Source organism: Misgurnus anguillicaudatus, chromosome 2 (assembly GCF_027580225.2).
Source record: "Misgurnus anguillicaudatus chromosome 2, ASM2758022v2, whole genome shotgun sequence".
Classification (NCBI taxonomy): domain Eukaryota; kingdom Metazoa; phylum Chordata; class Actinopteri; order Cypriniformes; family Cobitidae; genus Misgurnus; species Misgurnus anguillicaudatus.
The window spans coordinates 13,479,892-13,503,911 of NC_073338.2; the positions used below are offsets into that span (position 1 = coordinate 13,479,892).

Below are 24,020 nucleotides of genomic sequence, written 5' to 3' on the forward strand. Positions count from 1 at the left end.
AGAAGTATCATTGTCTCATTGGTGCCTCAAGTATGCATTAAAGGGAAACTTCACCCATTTGCATTAAGCTTTGTACCGTTAGAACCCCAGTCATGTTTTTGAATGGTCGTGCATCATTCCCTCAGTTTCCCCTGAGAGGGGAGAAATACTGATTTCAGTGAGGCACTTCCTTCTTTCAATGATGTAAAAATCGTCATTTTGCGTCATTGAAAAAAGGAAATCCTGTATCTCTATTGAGTGTGAAAGACTACAGACACTCATTCCTAATTTTTCCAAGGTGGGGGCTATGGGTGGGACCCACTTACGCTTCAGACCAATTACAGATCAGTGGGTGGGACTTACGAAAATATACGAACACAGACGGAAAAAAAACGATCAGCCGCCATATTTATGCTAAGCTAAGCTAAACAGAAGTTGTGGAGCGAGTCAGACTTCATGTTACAATAACAGTGGAAGTTAATCAATATGATATAGAAGAGGGTGATTTCGCAAGTGTGATGCTCTAATCCGCTGTTCGTTGCACCTTTATGAGCCACAATACAGCAAAGAGCTGAGGCAGATCAGAAGCCCGAGGAGAAGCCGGAGCCTGGGCGTCGGCTGGGTAGAGGAGCCCGGGGAAGACACAGCAACCATCAGCCTCTGCTGCGTAGAGAAGCTTGCCTGTTCTCTCGCTGTGTGCCCTCTTTATAACATTTCTGCATCAGATAAGGATATGGACGTTCGTTTGGTAAAGGTTTTCAGGCAAGAGAGCAACTTTGCGCGCGTTTGGACATGTTTATTTCACAGACGCGTTTCGGCTTCTGAGCAAACGCGCTGCGGATTATATGAGCTTGGACAAACTCGCGCTGTGTGCTTTCGGTGTAAGATTTCTGGATCAGATAAGGATATGAACGTTTGTTTTGTTAATGTTTCTGGGCGCGTGCTTATTTAAAAGACGTGTTTCGGCTTACGAGCACAAGCTCCAAGAGCTGAGGCAGCGCGTCTGTGGAGATATTGTGCAGGGGACGCGTTTGTGTGGAGGATGCAGGGATAAACGGACGTCTAACTAAAGTAAGTGTTTCTATTTTCTTTGTTATACTAAGGTGGCATTTATATACACAATAGCATATCTGAGCGGTGTTTTATGTCTATATTGTGAGAGCAGTGAGGCCAATATAACACAGATGTAATTACAGTAAACACGAGACAAAAAGAAAATTGGTAAAACTAAATAAACATTTAAAATGCATACCCTTTTTAACTACTTGAAAAGACATTTGTACTGCGGATCTGAAACCGCACGTTACTGTTTGAATAAGACTTTGCTACACACCAGACCAGAGTGTTATTGTGTGTAACACAATGTAACATCACGTTTAAAAGTAAGTCATGATTGGTGTCTGTCAGACACAGTGGTGGTGGCTATTTTCTTTGTTTTACTAACATGGCATTTATGTACAAAATATCATATCTGAGGCGTGTTCCGATTAATGGGAGTGGCTTGCAGAGCTGTGCATTGTGGTGCATAGTGGGATTTGTAGTTTTTCATACAAATGTGCTCTAAAGTCACATTTTGTCTTTTCTCGGTCAAATAGGCACAAAATTCTACATTTATGTTACATTGTGACTACAAATATGACTCACTTTCCATAAAGATTAATGTTCCTATCAGTGAAATGGCCCTTTAAGGGATATCAACATCAAGTCCTATACAACAGATCTACAGTTTCTGTAGACATGAGAAGAAATACAACATGTATCTTAAGACAGATTTCCCGTCAGCTTTTGAATGACTAATATGATCTATAGGTGATGACATCACTGCCTGCGAGAAACCTGAAAAATCTCTAATTCCTATGTAAACGCAGTTTTCAGCATAGCCGGTTTATTGATTTGCATGTAAACGCATGAAACATGTTTCTATAAAAAGCTTATTTTTGCAGCTCCTTTAAATTAACTCCGCTCAGTGTTCACATGGGAGCCGTATTTACGATACAATGAAATTTCTTCTGCTAATAACACTCACACAGAGTATCACTCACGTTAGTTTATGTAGTTTACAGTGTGGATCCTTCAGTAGAACAGAGATCAGTTTCACTCCTGAATCTCCTGGTTCATTTCTGCTCAGATTGAGTTCTGTCAGGTGTGAGAGGTTTGATCTCAGAGCTGAAGCCAAAGCAACACAACCATTAGCTCCAATACTGCATTCAGACAGCCTACAGAGAAGACAATAAAATTATGAATTAGAATAATATGTGTCTGACTAATGTGACCAGGATTTAAAATAACAAGAAAGTGATAAAGTTTGAAACAGAAGTTCAAGGTATCACTTTTCAACCATACAGTGGCGTGAAAAAGTGTTCGCCCACATTTTAATAATAATAATAATAATTTGTTACATTTATATAGTGCTTTTCTGCAGCACTCAAAGCACTTTACATACGAATAGGGGAAACTCCTCAACCACCACCAATGTGCAACATCCACCTGGATGATGCAACAGCAGCCATATTGCACCAGAACACCCATCACACACCAGCTTATTAGGGAAGAGGAGACCGAGTGATATTGCCAATGATTTGTATATATGGGGATGATTAGTAGGCCAATGGGCAAGTTTGGCCAGGATGCCAGGGCACACCCCTACTCTTTATTGAATGACATCCTGGGATTTTTAATAACCACAGAGAGTCAGGACCTCGGTTTAACGTCTCATCCCGAAAGACAGTGCTTTTTGACAGTATAGTGTCCCCATCACTATACTGGGGTGTTAGGACCCACACAAACCACAGAGTGAGCACCCCCTGCTGGTCTCACTAACACCTCAACCAGCAGTCTCCCATCCAAGTACTGACCAGGCTCAACCCTACTTAGCTTTAGTGGGCAAGCTGTCTTGGGCTACAGGGTAATATGACTGCTGTCAAATCTTATTTCATTTTATTTTATTGCATGTTTGTCACACATTAATGTTTCAGATCATAAAAAAATTAAATATTATTCAAAAATAATACAAATAAACACAAAATGCAGTTTTAAAATGAAGGTTTAATTATGAAGTAAAAAAACAAAATCCAAACATACATGGCTCTGTGTGAAAAAATTCTTGCCCCCACATAAAACATAACTTATCTGTAGGTTATTACACCTGAGTTCAGTTTCTCTAATCACACCCAGGCCTGATTACCTGCCACACCTGTTCGCAATCAAGAAATCACTTTAAAAGAACCTCCCTGACAAAGTGAAATAGACCAAAAGATCCTCAAAAGCGACATATCATGTTAAGATCCAAAGAAATTAAGGAACAAATGAGAAAGAAAGTAATTAAGATCTATCAGTCTGGAAAAGGTTATAAAGCCATTTCTAAAACTTTGGGACTTTTGCGAACAACATAAACAGTAGTGATCCTTACCATGAGTGACCGGCTGACCAAAATTACCCCAATAGCGCAACGATGACTCCATCCAAAAGGTCACAAAAGACCCCACAACAACATCCAAAAAACTGCAGGCCTCATTTGCCTCAGCTAAGGTCAGTTTTCATGACTAGGCAAAAATGGCCTGCATGGAGAGTTCCAAGACGAAAACTGCTGCTGAGCACAAAGAACATAAAGGCTCATCTCAGTTTTGCCAGAAAACATCTTGATGATACTCAAGACTTTTGGGAAAATTCTCTGTGGACTGACAAGACTAAAGTTAAACTTTTTGGTAGGTGTGTGTCAATTACATCTGACGTAAAAGTAACACAGCATTTCAGAAAAAGAACATCACACCAACAGTAAAATAGGGTGGTGGCAGTGTGATAGTCAGGCGCTGTTTTGCTGCTTTAGGACCTGGAAGACTTGCTGTGATAAATAAACCATGAATTCTGCTGGCTACAAAAATCCTGAAGGTCAATATCCGGACATCTGTTTGTGACCAAAAGCTGAAGTGAACTTGGGTTCTGCAACAGGACAATGATCCAAAACACACCAGTCCACCTCTGAATGGCTGAAGAAAAACAAAATGAAGACTTTGGAGTGGCCTAGTCAAAGTCCTGATCTCAATCCTATTGAGATGCTCTTGCATGACTTGCTCTGGTTTATAAAAACCCTCCAATGTGGTTAAATTACAAAAACTCTGCAAAGATGAGTGGGCCAAAATTCCTCCACAGCACTGTAAAAGACTCATTGCAAGTTATCGCAAATGCTTGATTGCAGTTGTTGCCGCAGTTGTGGCCCAAACAGTTATTAGATTTAGGGGGAATGCACTTTTTTACACAAGGCCATGTGGGTTTAGATTTTGTTTTCCCTTCATAAAAAAACCTTCATTTAAAAACTGCATATTGTGATTACTTATGTTATCTTTGATTAATGTTTAGCAAGTCAAGTTTTGTTTGATGGGACAGTATGTTTTTGCCTTTCACAAAAATCTCACAATAAATGGTTTGTACTGTCATGGGCGTCGGAAGCAAATAAAAAGTGGGTGGGTCCCCACGTAACCGCCCCCCCCCCAAAAAAATGATGACAATTTTCATGTTTCCTTTTAATTAGCCTGAACATTTGCGTTTATTAAATAAAAGACAGTATAGCCATTGCGGTCGAAATTCTGGTAATAGCCCTTTAAATATTTTGCAAATAATGACAGATGTCATGTTTCATTTATCTTTTTCTGTGACATTTTTTTTTCTCTACTCTGCTGACAGTAGGCTACAATGTTTATTTTTTATTTTGAGGAAATAAAAGGTAAGAAAAACGAATGAAGGTAAACTGATACAACTTTTGTATACCTTTTTTATTTGTTATACCCAATCTCTCTTTCTCTCTCTTAGAGAAATATAAATGTTAAATTCTGGAAATGAGATCACTTTATTTTATGGTATCCGTCGGGAAACAATGCTGTCATACGAGTTTGAGCATGTGTACTTCTAAAACACAATCGATTAAACAGATGTATGACTTTATTAATTATCTGAAAATGTACCTCACAAATAATAACATTATTTGAAGACGTTCAACTCTGTGATATCGCAAATGAAAAGTAATTGCAGGCTTCTGTAAAAAAAAAAAAACGTTAAATTATCCAGCGATCGTGGCACCATAATCAAAATAAACTATTTTACAGCAGTAATCATATTTTAACGAGTTGCCTACACTTTTAGCGTATAAGGAATCACATTTAGTGCTGTGTTAATTATCATTAAAAGCAAAACGCGAGTCTCCGCGCTCAGACGCATTTCTTCTGGCATCTCTCCTCATCATCTCCTCCTTTTTTCTTCTGTGTCTTGAACTTGGGGCTCGAGTCCGACCTAAGGTTCGAGCTTCCTTTAAGAACAGCAAGCTAAGTTCGTTTACCGTTAATTACTAAGACTAAATGGGCAGGCAAACTCGTGAAACAATGAAAGTAAAATAATCCGCTATAATATGGTTTTACACGTCTATAGAAAATATACTATAATAAAGCAGTTATTAATTTTCCTAATGCATGGTTGTTTGACATTTTCTTCTGTTTAAAACCATATAAATTTGGCAAAGGAGGTTTTTCAGCACTTTGTTTGAACAGCAACTCGACCACTCACCCCCGCAAATTATGTTTAAAAGCTGAAACGGGTCCGCAGTGTAAAAAAAGCAAAGGGTAGAGATCCCTGCTCAAGTGAAATGGATTTTGACTAACAGCGCTGTGATAAGTGAACAGACAAATGCGCTAAATTTGAGAAAAAGTGGGTGGGTCCATTATCATTGGTCTTAAAAAGTGGGTGGGTCCTGTCCCACCCACGTATAATGGTTCCGACGCCCATGTGTACTGTAGAAGTTCAAACTGCGATCTTTGCTGTAGGCATTCATTTGAAATGTTTGTTGTTTCAATGAAAAATCATTTGATCATAAATTCTTGTGGAAGATAGATGTATAGTTGGATGGATACATAGATAGATATTTTAGAAAACGTATGACTCTGAAGTTTAAATGTAATAACTTACTGTAATGACTTTAGTTTACAGTTTGTATTATTCAGTCCATCAGAGAGAATCTTCACTCCTGAATCCTGCAGTTTATTGTTATCCAGTTTTAGTTCTCTCAGACTTGAGGAGTTTGAGCTGAGAACTGAGGCCAATGATGAACAACTTTTGTCTGTTAGATTACAAAAACTCAAACTGAGAAAGAAAAACAAAATAACAATGTGTTAATTTTAACATTTTAACACTAAAGTGATCATGGATGTACAGTAGCCTAGAGTTAGCTCAGCTGGAGTGAATGGACCAGAGCAGTTTGGTCAGGTGAGTAGAAGTTGACTTTTACACTCAATAAGCCCAATTGGGACTGCTGAGAACTGAGAATGTACAGTCTGAACTTGAACGGTCACTGATTCCATTATTACCCAGTGATGAACAAATTGAAACCGAATAAGTGGTTCTCAAGGATATATCACCAACTGGGTATTAAAGTAACAATGAAGAGGTGTTGATACTTATGTGATTAATTCAGTGATTCAGTGACATGATGATTTTTGATATTATTAAAGACACCTGATGACAATGAGCAGAATCACTAAAGGAAAGACAAGAAGCACAAGAACGTCTCTGTTACTATCATAACCTCGGTTCCCTGAGAAATGGGAATAAGACATGAGACATATGGGAGGTCCTAGCCTGGGTTTCCCCATGCTGCCTTGCACACAAATTTATTCACGCTGCAAGTCTAGCATGGAAACTATGGACCATTTTTTTCCCCTGAAATAGGGAACCAATCACAGAACGGGGAGGGGGCAGCAAGACAATGATGACATCTATGCGACACACCAAAGCAGTTTTGTTTATCCAACACGGCAGCAGACACAAAGTTACTTTTGATGCAGCCTTAGATAGTGTTCTGAGTAGTTTTGAACGCAAGTTTATTTTAAAGGACAAGTTCAGTGTCGTACACTTAAAGTCCTGTTTTCAGATTGTTTATGATGAAATAGAATGGTTTTAACTGAAATTTGGACATATGATGCTGGCCCGAGAATTTTCGGGTGTTTGTTGTATTACCCCCCACCTCTACAATCGATGCATAGGTGCACTGGAACACTCCTTCCTAAAATGCATTAAACTTTGTTTACAAAGACGTGAAACTCACCGAGTGGTCAGGGGTGTTCAATGATATACTCACACAAAAATCGCTGCAAAAGATGCTTTCCAACAGGTTTTATCGTGGTTTTTGTCCAACTCCATTGACTTGTATTAAATGTGCTGTGAGGTACAGTATTACTCCACCGCCGGTAATGTTGTTTGTATTCTTGCAATTGGCAAAGGTGGATTATCTGGGCTGGAGTGTCTATTATTCAAGCTCTCAGCGGAAAAATGTACGGGCGTTTGGAAAAATAGGTCCACAAGTTTACAACGAATGCTAAAACACCTGTTGGAAAGCATCTTTTGCAGCGATTTTTGTGTGAGCATATAAGTGAACACCCCTGACCACCCGGTGAGTTTCACCGGCTTAGTTGCATAGCTTTCAGTTGTGTGCACACGTAGCCTACCCGATAAAAGTTGTTGATGCTTGAATTTATCTGGTATAATTGAAACGATTGGCTATGAGCTACTTACAGTCACATTTGATAAACATTCGTAGCGGCCAATAAACGGCTCTGGGCATTCGCAAATACGAGAAAATGAGCATGTGGTTTCCAGACCACGTCTCATTTTCTATGAGACTGGTCTGGTGTTAGCCAGGCTAGGGAGGTCCTCCTACCCTCTTCTGATTTTCTGAAACTTTTTTATAGAACAACGCCAGTGTTGGAGACAATTAATGGAAATTTGCGACACAGATTGTAAGAAAGTGAACTGAAATCAGATTGAAGAATGTTAATATGACAAGAACGATTGTAAGTATTGATAACAGACACACATTTAACTGCACTCTGTATCATACATTAGATCTACGTTATCATGACAATGAAATCCAGCAGTGTTATTAGTACTTGTACTGAGTGATAATTGTTTCATATACATCTTGTAAAATTCAATCTTAAATCAAAAATAATTTTAAATATTTAATCAGCGCTGTCTCGCGGTCAAATTGTCCAATACGGAAGTGTGAGATAGCCAGACTGCATGGAATACAGGATAGCATCAAATACGCATCCATTAGATAACTGCAGAACACAGTGTAAATAACCAAATATTTTCCTTAATTACTGTGCATTTTTATCATCAAATGTAAGAGTGTAGAAATACAGCCGCCAAGCTCTCAGACAATCGTTTCTCTCTATTATCGTTATAATAGTCCTAATTATGATGTTCAAACTAAAACTGGCCTGAAGAAACATGCATTTGTATGCATGGTTTTATAAATCAGAATTTTTTTGCATCCGCTATTTTTGGTGTGTACATAGACTAAGTAAGGATCCTACGCAACGTTTTATAAATGAGGCCTCAGAGCAGTGACACGGCAGCTTACACAATGTCTCGTTCCCGTTTCTCAGGGAACCAATGTTACGTTAGTAATTAAGATGTTTCCTTTCAAGAACGTCTCTTGACATTGCGTCTGATATATTTAAAATGTTTATTTCTTTTAATTTTGATGATTATAACTGACAACTAAGGAAAATCCCAAATTCAGTATCTCAGAAAATGTAAATATTAAAGGGGCCGTGAATTGGTCGATTTTATTGCTTTATGACGTTGATTGATGTCTACTTATGCATTTCGCGTTGTTTTTACATTCAAAAACATCAAAAGCAATAAGTAATACGCTATTTTGTAACATGGATTAGTGGCTGTCTTGAGAAATGGTTCGTTTGAAGGGGCGGGCCGCATTGAAGACCAGAATGTAAACACCCACTGCTATGATTGGACAGCTTCATTCCCCGTCATTACATGTAGGGAAATGTTTTTAAAACATTAATGTGATAAAAATAGCAGCCGAACACAAATATGTTTGAGACACAAAAGATTCTGGGTGCTAAACATGATACACATAAATGACAATACGTATATTAAAGTAGAAACAAAACTCGACGTGACTAAATTACCGTATAAAACACAGTAAGCGTGCATCCGAATCTAAACTGCGGCTAATAAATCTTTATCAATAACTTTGTATATTTCTATTGTGCTTGTGAGGTTGCTTTTACATTCACGTAATGTTAAATACCACAGTTATATGATAAAAAATAAGCTTTGTTGAGTGTTTGACCTTTCAAACGCAACTTGCCTAAGTTACCGTATACAACACAGTAAACGGGCATCAGAATCTAAACTGCGGTTGATAAATTCTTCCTTATAACTAACTTTGTATATTTCTACCTTTAAATTACAGTCGTATTGTTAAGTGTTGTACCTTTATTAATCGTTTAATGTTTTTAGTAAATTAAAACAGTCAACAAACGTATTTAGACACGGATGTTACAACAGGACACATCAAGCAATCTCTTTTAACAAAGCAATAGTGAAACGCAGTAACTTAAATAAAGTAAAATGTCTTACTGTGAATTATACTGCTGTGTCATTGTTGTCAGATCCAATATAAGTGGTGCTTCTGACTGAGTCTCTCTGCAAATCCAGCATCGACTTCTTTACAAATGAATCCATGTCCACAACGTTAACAAACGCTCCCCACACGAGCTGGAACTTCTTCAAAAGCAAATTTTATCCAAGCATATTGCTAATGTTAAGTTCCAAGCCTCCGAATTGAAGTATTTAGCTTCTGTGTTGTTCCCATGGTTGTTCCCACGCGGTTCTTTCAAAACCGAAAAAGCGTTTCCATGGTATCATAACAGATCACCGCGTCAAAATAAAAGTCTCTCAGAAAAAATGTATTTAAAAAGTCATTTTGGTTAAATTTGTCAATCTTTAAAGACATGTTTACTTACTGAGACACACGTGTCACGCGAAGCTGTGGGCGGGGCTACAAAAGTAGACTTGTCCTTTTGGTTATGGGGAGGTGTTTCAATTCTACTTTGACGTCATAGATTTCCGAATTTTAGACTGGAGTTTTTAGCTGGCTTGGTGCCAAAGACGGTTATATTTCAGTAGCACGGACGTTTTCAGTTCTGAAACTTGCAGGATGTTCATTTAAGTATGATGACCTCTTATATAACAAATTATCAAGTTAAAATTGAGTTTTTGATTCACCGCTCCTTTAATAAGACCAATACAAAGGATTTTTTTAGAAATCTTGGCCAACTGAAAAGTATGCAAGTATGAGCATGTACAGCACTAAATACTTACAGTTGAAAAAAAAAGTATGTGAACCCTTTGGGCTTACTTGGATTTCTTCATAAATTGGTCACAAAATGTGTTCCGATCCCCATCCAAGCCACAACAACAGAGAAACACAGCCCGCTCAAACCAATACCGCACAAACACTACACGTCTCCATGTTTCCATTGAACACAACATGCAAACATTCACAGCGCAGGGTGGAAAAAGCACGTGAACCTTTGGGTTTAATAACTGGTTGACCCTCCTTTGGCAGCAATAACCTCAACCAAACGTTTCCTATAGTTGCAGATCAGACCTGCACAACGGTCAGGAGAAATTTTGGACCATTCCTCTTTACAAAAGTGTTTTAGTTCAGCTATATTCTTGGGATGTCTGGTGTGAATCTCTCTCTTGAGGTCATGCCACAGCATCTCAATCGGGTTGAGGTCAGGACTCTGACTGGGCCACTCCAGAAGGCGTATTTTCTTCTGTTGAAGCCATTCTGTTGTTGGTTTACTTCTATGCTTTGGGTCGTTTTCCTGTTGCATCGTCCATCCTCTGTTAAGCTTCAGTTGGCGGACAGATGGTCTTAAGTTTTCCGGCAAAATGTCTTGATAAACTTTGGAATTCATTTTTCCATCGATGACAGTAATCCGTCCAGGGCCTGAGGCAGCAAAGCAACCCCAAACCATGATGCCCCCTCCACCATATTTCACAGTTGGGATGAGGTTTTGATGTTGGTGTGCTGTGCCCTTTGTTCTCCACACATAGCGTTGTGTGTTCTTTCCAAACAACTCAATTTTGGTTTCATCTGTCCACAGAATGTTTTGCCAGTAGTGCTGTGGAACATCCAGGTGCTCTTTTGCAAACTTCAAACGTGCTGCAATGTTTTTTTTTGACAGCAGTGGCTTCCTCCATGGTGTCCTCCCATGAAGTCCATTCTTGTTAAATGTTTTCCTTATTGTAGATTTGTCAACAAAAATGTTAGCATGTGCCAGAGATTTCTGTAAGTCTTTAGCTGACACTCTAGGATTCTTCTTCGCCTCATTGAGCATTCTGCGCTGTGCTCTTGCAGTCATCTTTACAGGACGACCACGCCTAGGGAGGGTAGTAACAGTGCTGAACTTTCTCCATTTGTAGACAATCTGTCTTACTGTGGGCACATGGACATCAAGCCTTTTAGATATACTTTTGTAGCCCTATCCAGCTTTATGTAAGTCAACAATTCTTGATCGTAGGTCTTCTGAGAGCTCTTTTGTGCGAGGCATGGTTCACATCAGACAATGCTTCTTCAGAACAGCAAACTCAAAACTGGACAGGGCAGCTTTAATCAACACATCCAATCTCATCACATTGATTGGACCCCAGGTTGGCTGACTCCTGGCTCCAATTAGCTCTTGGAGAAGTCATTAGCCTAGGGTTTCACATACTTTTTCCACTCTGCACTATGAATGTTTACATGTTGTGTTCAATAAAAACATGAAAACGTATAATGTTTGTGCGTTATTAGTTTAAGCAGACTGTGTATCTCTATTGTTGTGACTTAGATGAAGATGAGAACACATTTTATGACAAATTTATGAAGAAATCCAAGTAAGACCAAAGGGTTCACATACTTTTTCTTTCAACTGTAGTTGGGGCTCCTTTTGCCTGAATTACTGCAGCAATGTGGTGTGGCATGGAGTCCATCAGTCTGTGGCACTGCTAAGGTGTTATGAGAGCCCAGGTTGCTCTGACAGTGGCCTTCAGCTCTTCTGCATTGTTGGATCTGGCATATTGCATATTCCTCTTCACAGTACCCCATAGATTTTCCACGGGGTTAAGGTCAGGCAAGTTTGATGACCAATTAGAAACAGGGATACCATGGTCCTTAAACCAAGTACTGGTAACTTTGGCACTGTGTGCAGATGCCAAGTCCTGTTGGAAAATGAAAACTGCATCTCCATAAAGTTGGTCAGCAGCATGAAGTGCTCTAAAACTTTCTGGTATACGGCTGCGTTGACCTTGGACCTCAGAAAACACATGGACCAACACCAGCAAATGACATGGCACCCCAAACAATCACTGACTGTGGAAACTTTACAAGCAACTTGGATTGTGTGCGCCTCTCCTTTCTTCCTCGACTCTGGGACCCTGATTTCCAAAGGAAATGCAAAATTTACTTTCATCAGAGAACATGGACCACTCAGCAGCAGATCAGAAGCGAGACGCTTCCGGCACTGTCTGTTGTTCAAGAGTGACTTGACACAAGGAATGCAACAGCTGAAACCCAGGTCTTGCATATGTCTGCAAGTTGTGGTTCTTGAAGCACTGATTCAAGCTGCAGTCCACTCTTTCTGAATCTCCCTCATATTTTTGAATGGGTTTGTTTCACAATCCTCTTCAGGGTGCGGTTATCCTTATTGCTTGTACATTTTTTTCACATCTTTTCCTTCCCTTCGCCTCTCTATTATTGTGGTTGGACACAGAGCTCTGTGAACAGCCAGCCTCTTTTGCAATGACCTTTTGTTTCTTGCCCTCCTTGTGCAAGGTGTCAATGGTCGTCTTTTGGACAACTCTCAAGTCAGCAGTCTTCTCCATGATTGTGTAGACTACAGAACTAGACTGAAAGACCATTTAAAGGCCGTTGTAGGTTTTTTGAGTTAATTAGCTGATTAGAGTGTGGCACTAGGTGTCTTCAATATTGAACCTTTTCACAATATTCAAATTTTCTGAGAATTTGGGATTTTCTTTAGTTGTCATCAAAATTTAAAGAAATAAACATTTGTGTGTAATGAATGAATGTAATATACAAGTTTACAAGTTTTACTTTTTGAATGGAATTAGTGAAATAAATAAACTTTTTGATGATATTCTAATTATATGACCAGCACCTGTACATGTACAAAACTCTGAGCAGCATGTTTACTAACAACACAAGCAGGGGACTCTGACATAATATTAGTTTGCATCAATTTAAACCTATCATTTCTCACACTTGTGTTTAAATGAAAGCAGAGGGACTTGCCCACAGACCACCCCCTCAGGAATTAGGACAGAAGCGGTCGAAAGTGGACAAAAGTGACGGATTAAAATATCATGTGTAAATGTGTCTCTCTTGTCCACTTGTGATCCGATTGACAAAATGCATCTTAATACCAGGTATAAACATCCTCTTAGAAGCAGTTAAAGGACTCACTCAGCTTTTCTGGATTCTTTGACCACTGGCAGCAGCCTGAGAAGACATTCATCTGATCCATCATATTTCTTCAGATTAAACTCATCAAGCTTTTCTTCTGTGTTTAGCAAGGCAAACACCAGAGCCGACCACTGAGCAGGAGAGAGACTGACACCAGTAAGATTACTGTTATCCCTTTTGTTCAGGTATGTTTGGATTTCCTGCACTAGAGATTGATCATTCAGTTCATTCAGACAGTGAAACAAATTGATGGATTTCTCTGGTGAGGGATTCTCTCTGATCTTCATCTTAATGTACTCAACTATTTCCTGATTGCTTTCTGAAGTTCTTTCTGTTTGTGTCATCAGATTTCGTAATATCATCTGATTGGTCTTCAGTGAGAGACCCAGAAGAAATCGAAGGTAAAGATCCAGGTGTCCGTTATCACTCTGTAAGGCCTTGTCCACTTCACTCTTCAGTAAATCACTCATTCTTGAGTTTTTTTGTTTGTCTTGAGTAAAAAACAGAAATACAAATAAAGCAGCAAGAAATTCCTGAACACTTAGATGCACAAAACTGTAAACTTTCTCCACGTACAGTCCAAACTCCTCTCTGAATATCTGAGTACAAACTCCTGAATACACTGAAGCTTCTCTGACATCAATGCCAGATTCTCTCAGATCCTCCTCATAGAAGATCAGATTCCCTTTCTCCAGCTGTTGATAAGCCAGTTTTCCCAGTGACTGAATACTTTTTCTAGCCTGCTGAAGATCTATTTCACATTTCCCATCATACTTCTGACTCTTCAGTTTGGTCTGAAAGATCAGAAAGTGTGTGAACATTTGAGTAAGAGTCTTGGGGATCTCTGCTTTACTCTCTGCTTTACTTAACATCTTCTCTAGAACAGTGGCTGTAATCCAGCAGAAGACTGGGATGTGACACATGATGTACAAACTCCTGGATGATTTGATGTGTGTGATGATTCTGTTGGCCAGAATTTGATCATTTATTCTCTTCATGAAATACTCGTCCTTCTGAGGATCATTGAAACCTCGTACATCTGTGATCTGGTGGACACATTCAGGAGGAATCTGATTGGCTGCTGCTGGTCGAGTGGTGATCCAGATCTGAGCAGAAGGAAGCAGATTCCCTTTGATGAGGTTTGACAGCAGCACATCCACTGAGGCTGATTTTTTTACATCAAACAAAATTTGATTGTTTGAGAAATCTAAAGGTAGTCGACACTCATCCAGACCATCAAAGATAAACAAAACACTGTAGTCATTAAAGTCTGATGATCTCAGTTGTTTTGTATCTGTGAAGAACTGATGAAGAAGATCCATCAGACTGATGCTTTTCTGCCTCATCAAATTCAGCTCTCTAAATGGAAGTGGAAATATGAAATGAACATCTTGATTTTCTTTCTCTTCAGCCCAGTCCAGTATGAACTTCTGTACGGAGACGGTTTTTCCAATTCCAGCGACTCCTTTAGTCAGCACAGTTCTGATGTGTTTGTCTTGTCCAGGTAAAGTTTTAAAGATGTCATTACATTTGATTGGTGTTTCTTCTGTGTCTGATCTTCTGGATGTTGTCTCAATCTCTCTCACCTCATGTTCATTATTAATCTCTCCAATCCCTCCCTCTGTGATGTAAAGCTCCGTGTAGATCTCATTCACAAGTGTTGAGATTCCATGATTTGATATTCCTTCATTCATTCTCTGAAATTTCTCTGAAAGTCTGGATTTGTGGTTTTTTAAAAACAAAGGGGCACATTCTGTTTGGAACAGAAATGGATGTGAATAAAATGTAAAATAATAGATAATCAACGAGACTAAATCCATGACCCAGATATCTTACGGGTCTGTAGTATATTAGCGAGGTCTGTTTGGTTCATCTCTTTCAGGACATGCAGTGTGATCTTCAGAAGTCCCCCTCTGACTCTCTTTTGACCTTCATCATCCTCCTCTTCTCTCTCAAAGCATGTTGGGTAATCTGAACTCAGTAGTCTCTTGAAAATCTTCAGCTCTTTCTTCATCAGAGAGATGATTTTATGCTCAAGCTCCTGAAATCATTGTTGAAACATAAGAGTTTTTTTGTTTACTCATGTGCTCAGAAAATGTTTTCATACAAATTTCACATGAGTATGCAGCAGGTGGACAAAAATATACATTTAATCTTAGCCTCATTTAATCTGGATTATTTTAAATGAGGAAGCACATAATATATTTACCAATACACAATGAAACCTTTTCCATGTAATTACATTGAATCAATATCACTTTTGCACAAGAAATTAATGTTGTTGAACAAATGTCGAAAACTCATCAATGGCATTGAATCAATTCTTTAATGTTATAATAATCGTTTGCTATCTCAAAAAATTTAATACAATAATTAAATCCACAAAGCCTGAATTGAACTGTAAATAAAATTTAACCCATTAAAATTTTCAGTATCTCACCAAAGAATGATTGAACCAGCTGCATGATCACTTTTGCGTCAGATCACTTCCGGTTTCACGCTGAACAGATCGTGCATCGGAGCTCCGTCGAGTTCTTCATCTAAAAGCCTTTTTTACTATCTTATTCCTATTTATATATTAAGTTTTACCTAGGAATACTTTACCGTGAGGATTATTGAGCATTACTACCACGTGAAACTATTTATCACTAATAAACACCCACAGTGTTAGCATATAGCCCGCTAGCTTCAACAAACGCTGCCGACTGAAGCTAGCATTTTCCGATCTAATGGCGGATTCATCTGATATATGCTTTTCTGACCTGTCCTCGCCTGAGCGGGAAGCTGCGAAGGAGTTGATCGGTTTGAGCAGATCCAACGCGAGCTACAGCGCCCACTTCACCATGTCTCCGGACGTCCACAAGCGACCGAGGAATGCGACAAACGAGTGCTCCACGCGATGCAGCTTTACGGACCGTAAGCGAGTGAACGGAGACGCCATTGCCCAACATGAAAGCGATCGGGAAGCTGTGAAGGAGCCGCTGCCCGGCCTTCGCAGATTCAGCATGCCCAACATCACCCTGGACCCAGACGTTCGCAGGCGACTGAGGCGTACCACAACCAAACCCCCAACGCGATGCAGCTCCGCGGAGCGCGTTCGGGTAAACAAAGACGCCATCGCCCGGCATGAAAGCGGTAAGACTCCGCTTGTTATTGTAACATGTACTACTTGCTACATGTATAGTTTAGCTTCTGCCGTTAGCTTAGATGGGTTTACATGCACTAAGTGTATTGAAGTATTAAGATTAACTGAGAAGGTTGCTGAACTAGAATCGCGCATCCGAACGCTAGTTGAGGATAGCAAAACCGCTAATGTTACTGTTGTAAATACTGTATCGAGCGAAAAGACTAATGGCTCGGTTCCGACATCAGATGCTAATGTAAACATTACAAACAATGTATCGAGCGCACATAGTGTTCCGACATCAGATGCTAATGTAAACATTATAAATACTGTATCGAGCGCGCATAGTGTTTATCATAATACACATGGCTCGGTTCCGACATCAGAGTCAAGTCGGCGGTCTAACTGGGTGACTGTCAGGCGGCATAGTCATATACGGCGTCCATCTAAGACCCATAACGTTACGGTACTTTCTAACAGATTCGATCCCCTAAGGAATACACTAGCTGAAACACCTGTTAAAAGTGCCCTGGTCATTGGAGATTCTATACTCAGGAACACTAACATTGAGGCACCAAACACCCTAGTCGACTGTATACCGGGAGCCAGAACGTCTGACATTAGATCCAAACTTAAAGTGCTGGCTAATGCTAAACGGAAGTTTTCTAAGATTGTTATTCACGCCGGAACAAATGACACCAGACTCCGACAGTCGGAAATCACCAAAGATAATATTAAGGAGATGTGTGAAATTGCAAAAACAATGTCAGACAATGTAATATGCTCTGGTCCCCTCCCCGCCTACCGGGGAGATGAAACACATAGTAGATTAGTGTCTCTCAATGGCTGGATGTCAAAGTGGTGCCCTCAGCATAATGTAGGGTTTATAGACAATTGGAAGCATTTCTGGGGTAGACCATTCCTCCTAACCCGAGATGGCCTTCATCCGACATCAGAAGGAAGTGCTATACTCACCAGAAATCTGATTAATATTCTTAATTCTGATATAGTATGACTATCCAGGGCCCAGGTCAGGAAACAGACGGATCAGCTTAACTGTCCGTCTGTTAGCTGGCATGATATGTCTAGATCACATATATCCCAGAACTTCGAGTCGATCTTACCAGAATATCAACACATTTCAACTGTATCTGTTCCCCGAACAAGCAAATACAGAGCACCGCTTGCCACATCACGTACAAATTTGACCAACATAAAATTAGAAAACAATACATTACAAGATGAACCTCGAATGTTAAAATTCGGCCTTCTTAACATTAGATCGCTTACCAATAAAGAACCTATTGTTAATGAAATAATTAATGACCAAAACTTAGATGCACTCTGTTTAACAGAAACCTGGCTTAAAGCAGACGACTACATTAGTTTAAACGAATCCACCCCACAAGACTATTATTATAAACACGAACCTAGGTTAAAGGGGAGAGGGGGTGGTGTAGCTACAATATACAACAAAATTTTTAAAGTAAACCAAAAATCTGAACTAAAATTTAAATCATTTGAACTAATGTTGTTAAATATGGAAATAACTGATCGTAACCACAAACAGCTCTCTTTTGCCTTAGCTACAATCTATAGACCTCCGGGCCACCATGCAGATTTCCTTAAAGAAATAGCAGATTTTCTGTCTGAGCTTGCAGTCACTGTAGATAAAGCTCTTATCGTTGGTGATTTTAATATTCATGTGGATAACCATAAAGATGCATTAGGACGTGCGTTTATGGATGTTCTAAATTCTCTCAATATTAGACAAAACGTGACAGGGCCAACGCATACTCGTAAGCACACATTAGACTTAATTCTGTCACTCGGGCTTAATATTAATGACATCAAAATATCACCTCAGAGTGATGCAGTTTCTGACCATTACCTTGTGTCATACACTGTACTTCTAGATAGGATCACTCAATCCACAACATGCTACAGATTAGCCAGAACAATAATTTCCACCACTAAAGATAGCTTTATTAGCACTCTTCCAGACCTGTCCCAAATTAAACATGCAGATAACTGTGATGATCTAGATATTGTAATAGAAAACCTAAACAATGTCTGTTCTAACACATTGGATGCCGTTGCTCCCATTCGAAAAAAGAGAATCAAAGAAAAGCCGCCAGCTCCATGGTATGATCATCACACCGCAGCTCTTAAAAAGGCAACTAGGAAAATGGAAAGAAATTATAGAAGCACAAAATTAGAAGTATGGCGTGCAGCATGGAAAGATAGTGTTAAACACTACAGACAGGCTATTAAAACCGCCAGATCTACCTATCTTAGCAAGCTTATAAATGAGAATCATAATAACCCTCGTTTCCTCTTTAGCACCGTTGCAAAACTGACTAGAAACAAAGAACAAACAGAAACCAATAGTAAACTCCAACACAATAGTAACGACTTCATGAACTTCTTTTCTAACAAAATTACGGCTATAAGGGAAAACATCGTAGCTACACAGGCAGCCACCACTCTACCCGTTAGTTCACTTAACACTAGACTACCACACGAACATCTTGATTCATTTAAACCTACTACAATAGAAGAGCTCTCTAAACTAGTAACGTCATCCAAATCATCGTCCTGTATATTAGACCCCGTTCCCACAAAACTACTTAAAGAGGTATTTCCTGTAGTGTCAACCCCGGTTCTAAATATCTTTAACTCATCGCTAGAAATAGGATACGTTCCAACATCTTTCAAACTAGCAGTTATTAAACCTCTGATTAAAAAACCACAGCTTGATCAGGGAGAGCTTAATAACTTTAGACCAATCTCAAATCTCCCTTTTCTTTCGAAAATATTAGAAAAGGTAGTGGCAAGCCAGTTACGCACATTTTTGACAAATAATAGTACATATGAAAAGTTCCAATCAGGATTCAGGCCCCACCATAGCACAGAGACAGCGTTGCTTAGAGTTACAAATGACCTCCTATTAACATCCGATCGTGGTGAAATCTCAATTCTTATATTATTAGACCTTAGTGCAGCCTTTGACACAATAGATCATACAATCTTACTCAATAGACTAGAAAACTATGTTGGTATCAGTGGTCAGGCGCTAGCATGGTTTAGGTCGTATCTAACCAATCGCTATCACTTTGTTTATGTAAACGAGGAAGAGTCATATCACTCCCTGGTTAAATACGGTGTACCGCAGGGATCGGTTTTAGGTCCTATCCTGTTCTCGTTATACATGTTACCTCTAGGAGACATTATCAGGAAACATAACATAAGTTTTCACTGCTATGCGGATGATACCCAGCTTTACATCTCCTCACATCCCAGCGAAACACACACGTTTTCTAAGCTAACAGACTGCCTTAGCGATGTTAGTGACTGGATGGCACATAACTTTCTTAAGCTGAACTCCAATAAGACAGAGATACTTATTATTGAACCGAATCGCTACAAACATAATATGTCAGATTACACGTTGCACATAGATGGCTGCACTGTGGTGCCATCTTCCACGGTAAGGAACTTAGGTGTGATGTTCGACAGCAACTTATCCTTCGATAGTCATATCGCCAACGTCTGCCGTACAGCTTTCTTCCACCTTAGAAATATCTCGAAAATACGCCATATACTGTCTACATCTGACGCAGAGAAGCTTATCCATGCTTTTATGACCTCTAGAATAGACTATTGTAACTCGCTACTCGGGGGATGCCATGCCAATCAAGTAAACAAGCTTCAGCTAGTTCAAAACGCTTCCGCAAGGGTACTTACTCGATCTAAAAAGTACGACCACATAAGCCCAATTCTGGCATCTTTACACTGGCTACCAGTTAAATATCGAATACAATTTAAAATATCACTACTCACCTACAAAGCTTTAAATGGCCTAGCACCCTCATACCTTAGAGAATTACTATCAGAATACAATCCATCACGCACACTACGGTCACAAAATTCTGGTCTCTTGATTATCCCTAGACTATCAAAAGTGTCTAAAAGTGGAAGGTCATTTTCCTACTTGGCCCCTAAGCTCTGGAATGATTTACCAACCGATGTCCGAGAATCAGACACAGTCGATAATTTTAAATCTAGACTTAAAACTTTTCTCTTCAACAAAGCATTCGCATAATTTGTCTAGTAAAAGTACTTAACTCGAAATAGTTATCTGTACGGAACAAAGCACTCGCGGTCATAAAACAGACCAACCAAATAAATAAATAAAAATCTTATCTTAACGTATAGTCGGATTGCGATTTTGGAACTTTCGTGTTCCTGTGAATAGTATGCCATACAAACCCGTTTGCCACTGAACCTGCATTAACGACGACAGTGGGGCATCCGGCCTTAGTCAAACGGGTTGGCACGTACGGTTGGGTTGGGCTTTTGGCGCTTTCTTTATATTGCGAATACTATGCCATACAGACCCGTTTGCCACTGAACCTGCATTAACGACGACAGTGGGGCTTCCAGCCTTAGTCAAACGGGTTGGCACGTATGGTCGGGTTGCGATTTTGGCGCTTTTTTGTGTCTTTTGAATAGTATGCCATACAGACCCGTTTGCCACTGAACCTGCATTAACGACGACAGTGGGGCTTCCAGCCTTAGTCAAACGGGTTGGCACGTATGGTTGGGTTGGGCTTTTTGGCGCTTTCTTTATATTGCGAATACTATGCCATACAGACCCGTTTGCCACTGAACCTGCATTAACGACGACAGTGGGGCTTCCAGCCTTAGTCAAACGGGTTGGCACGTATGGTCGGGTTGCGATTTTGGCGCTTTTTTGTGTCTTGTGAATAGTATGCCATACAGACCCGTTTGCCACTGAACCTGCATTAACGACGACAGTGGGGCCTCCAGCCTTAGTCAAACGGGTTGGCACGTATGGTCAGGTTGCGATGTTGGTTTTCTCATGATCTTGTAAATAGCATGCAATATAGACCCGTTTGCCACTGAACCTGCATTAACGACGACAGTGGGGCTACAGGCCTTAGTCAAACGGGTCGACAGGTTTCATTTTCTCTTTCTCTTAAAAATCAGAAGGTGACCCTTAGTTACCATATATACCGTCGCAGTGGGCCCCCAATTTGCAAAATCCTCAACTGTGGATAATATAATTATGCCGCAATAGTTAGTCTGTCTGAAACTAAGCTGATTAAACCACATCACTGTGTGACACTTGCATTACATGTGAACGGCCCCTACGCTAATATGATTTTGTTTTTCTCTCCCTGTCCTGTCCTCGACCCTGAGGACAATGGGACAAACAGACCCAGTTCCGGTAGATGTGAAAGTCGACTCACCTCTGATCTACTGGTCGTCCATCACTGTGATGCCCAGCTGATGCCTGACCAACGACCACCGGCAGAACCCGCTTAAACCCCGCTTAATCCCCGCTTAATCTCCTTATCCGTTTATATGTGTTTATATACATATATATCTCCCAAGGGTTTTTCCCTCCTAGGACTTTTTATTTTTTTTTCCTCGGCTCAACAACCCGGGGTTTTTGTTTTTTTTCTCCTAGGGGGTTTTTTACCCCGGGGAGGTAGCCTGCTTGGGCTTAATTTAGCTTCTTCTCCTAGACGTTACATTAGTAATACGCTCGTTCATAATGTCGAGTCATAGCCTCAGCAAATTTGACAGCTTATGCTATTGTGTATTATGTTGTGCTATCTGTCATTTTTCTGTGCTTTTACTGCTTCTATTAATGTAAAGCTGCTTTGAAACAATTGAGTATTGTGAAAAGCGCTATATAAATAAAATTGAATTGAATTGAATTGAATTGAACTCCACAAACAACATTTCAATCTTTACCATCTTATTACTAACTACTAGGCTTGGGAATCGAGAATCGAGAATCGATTGGAACCGGGACTAGCTTTGCGATTTTCCCGGAATCGTTCAAAAGTTAAAATTTCGATTCCTAGTTTCGATTCACAGTCCGCCGACCGGAAAAAAACCCGCTGAACACCAATGAAGAAGCGTCTGTTTCGTGCATAGGCACGTCGAACGTAATAAAGTAAAAATACGTTCATTGAGTAAAAATAAATGTGTGCCCCGTCTTTGACGCGCTGCGCCGACCGTCCTCTGCTGCCTCTTCCTCTGTCTCTGACCCCCAGCTTGGCACAGCAGTGACTGCACTGCAGTCCGTATCAAGTAAGTAAAACAATACATATACAATGAGGGCTCGCTAAATTTCAAAATCCGTGGTAGAAAAAAGAAACGCTAAAACAATGTTAGTCTCTGAAAACAAAAGGACTTATTATTTTTAAATGACTTAAAATGAGTTCGCGCTTTTTGCTGAGCACAAGAACAAGCGCATACTTGTGAAGAGCGGAACACCTGAATGCAGAGGAGCGCGCATCTCAGACGTGAACACGAAAGGAATAATGGGTTTAATTATGCTTTCAGTTTCACTTATTGTTACGTGAGGATAGTAATGACTGACAAGACGACGCCGTACATACTACCTAACAAAATCTGAGAGAATGCAAAAACATAAAAATATTTTTCCTATGATAGCCCGACGCGCAGAGGGAAGATGCATTTTGGTAACCCGACAGGAATTCGCAATAGCCCCGGGACGTCGGGCTAGCGATTTTGCGAGCCCTGAAAAGAATGCCTTGCGCCAACATTGAGCTAACAAATTAGCCCATGTATTTTTTCATAGACAATTTACGAGCTAAGAGTGCGAATGTTAGTTAGCCCATCAATGGGAGCACGGTAACATGTTCAAGTTCCTGCAGCAGCATCATAAACTCATGTGTAAATGTGTTTTCATGAGGTTTTCAAAAATAAAGCTCTCTTGAGGAAAGTGTACCCCTGTAAAAATATATTCATAATTTATAATATTTATATTCAAGTTCATAGATTTGATATTTATATTGTAGTTGAAAACAGCCATGTGAGAAATTAATAGTAAAGTTCATAAAAAGTCAAAAGTTTATAAAATTTAAATTGATGGAGAAGGTCATACTATTTCCTTCAGAAAGACCATTGGTTAGCTAGCTCATTTAAAATATACTAAACATTTTTGACCCTGCCTCTTAAAAGAATCGGAATGGAGAATCGATAGGAACCGGAATCGAAACAAGGAATCGGAATTGGAATCGGAATCGTTCAAATTCAAACGATACCCAACCCTACTAACTACACAGATTTTTTTTTAAGTGGATTTACTTTAAAAGCTAAAGATGTATAGTAAAACTTGTTGCAGTTGCAGTCCAACTAATCCATTAACAACAAATTTACAGCGTTTAGAACACCAATAACAGACAATTGTACGGTGGCCATCAGGGGTCACTGCACTGCATAGAAAGAAAACACATGCAAATAGAAAAAACACCAGCAAATCAATAAAAAAATCTTCATCAGTTAGACAAAACATGCGTTACAGATACTCGCAACACAAACAAATACAGAAATGCGTTTTAAATACTTACAAAACATACAAATACAGAAACGAGTTGCAAATGCTCACAACACATACAAATACAGAAATGTGTTGGAAATATTCACAACACAAACAAATACAGAAACGCACTGAAAGCAGAACAAACCGCAACGGAAGTGATGCACCTGTCTGGGAAATGTGGGCCATTTCTTAAACTAAAA

At 39.7% G+C, this 24,020-nt stretch overlaps 1 protein-coding gene across 1 annotated transcript in view; it reads right to left on the bottom strand.

The window, feature by feature from the left end:
• The window catches only part of LOC129441922 (protein NLRC3-like), a 62,646-nt gene that overhangs the window by 22,076 nt on the left and 16,550 nt on the right, over positions 1 to 24,020 (bottom strand). The window contains exons 5-8 of the mRNA XM_073872926.1: positions 15,146 to 15,350; positions 13,310 to 15,062; positions 5,932 to 6,105; positions 2,022 to 2,195 (exon numbers count right to left, since the gene is read on the bottom strand). Of these exons, the coding sequence (XP_073729027.1) occupies positions 2,022 to 2,195; positions 5,932 to 6,105; positions 13,310 to 15,062; positions 15,146 to 15,350 (2,306 nt within the window). The remainder of the gene's footprint in view (positions 1 to 2,021; positions 2,196 to 5,931; positions 6,106 to 13,309; positions 15,063 to 15,145; positions 15,351 to 24,020) is intronic.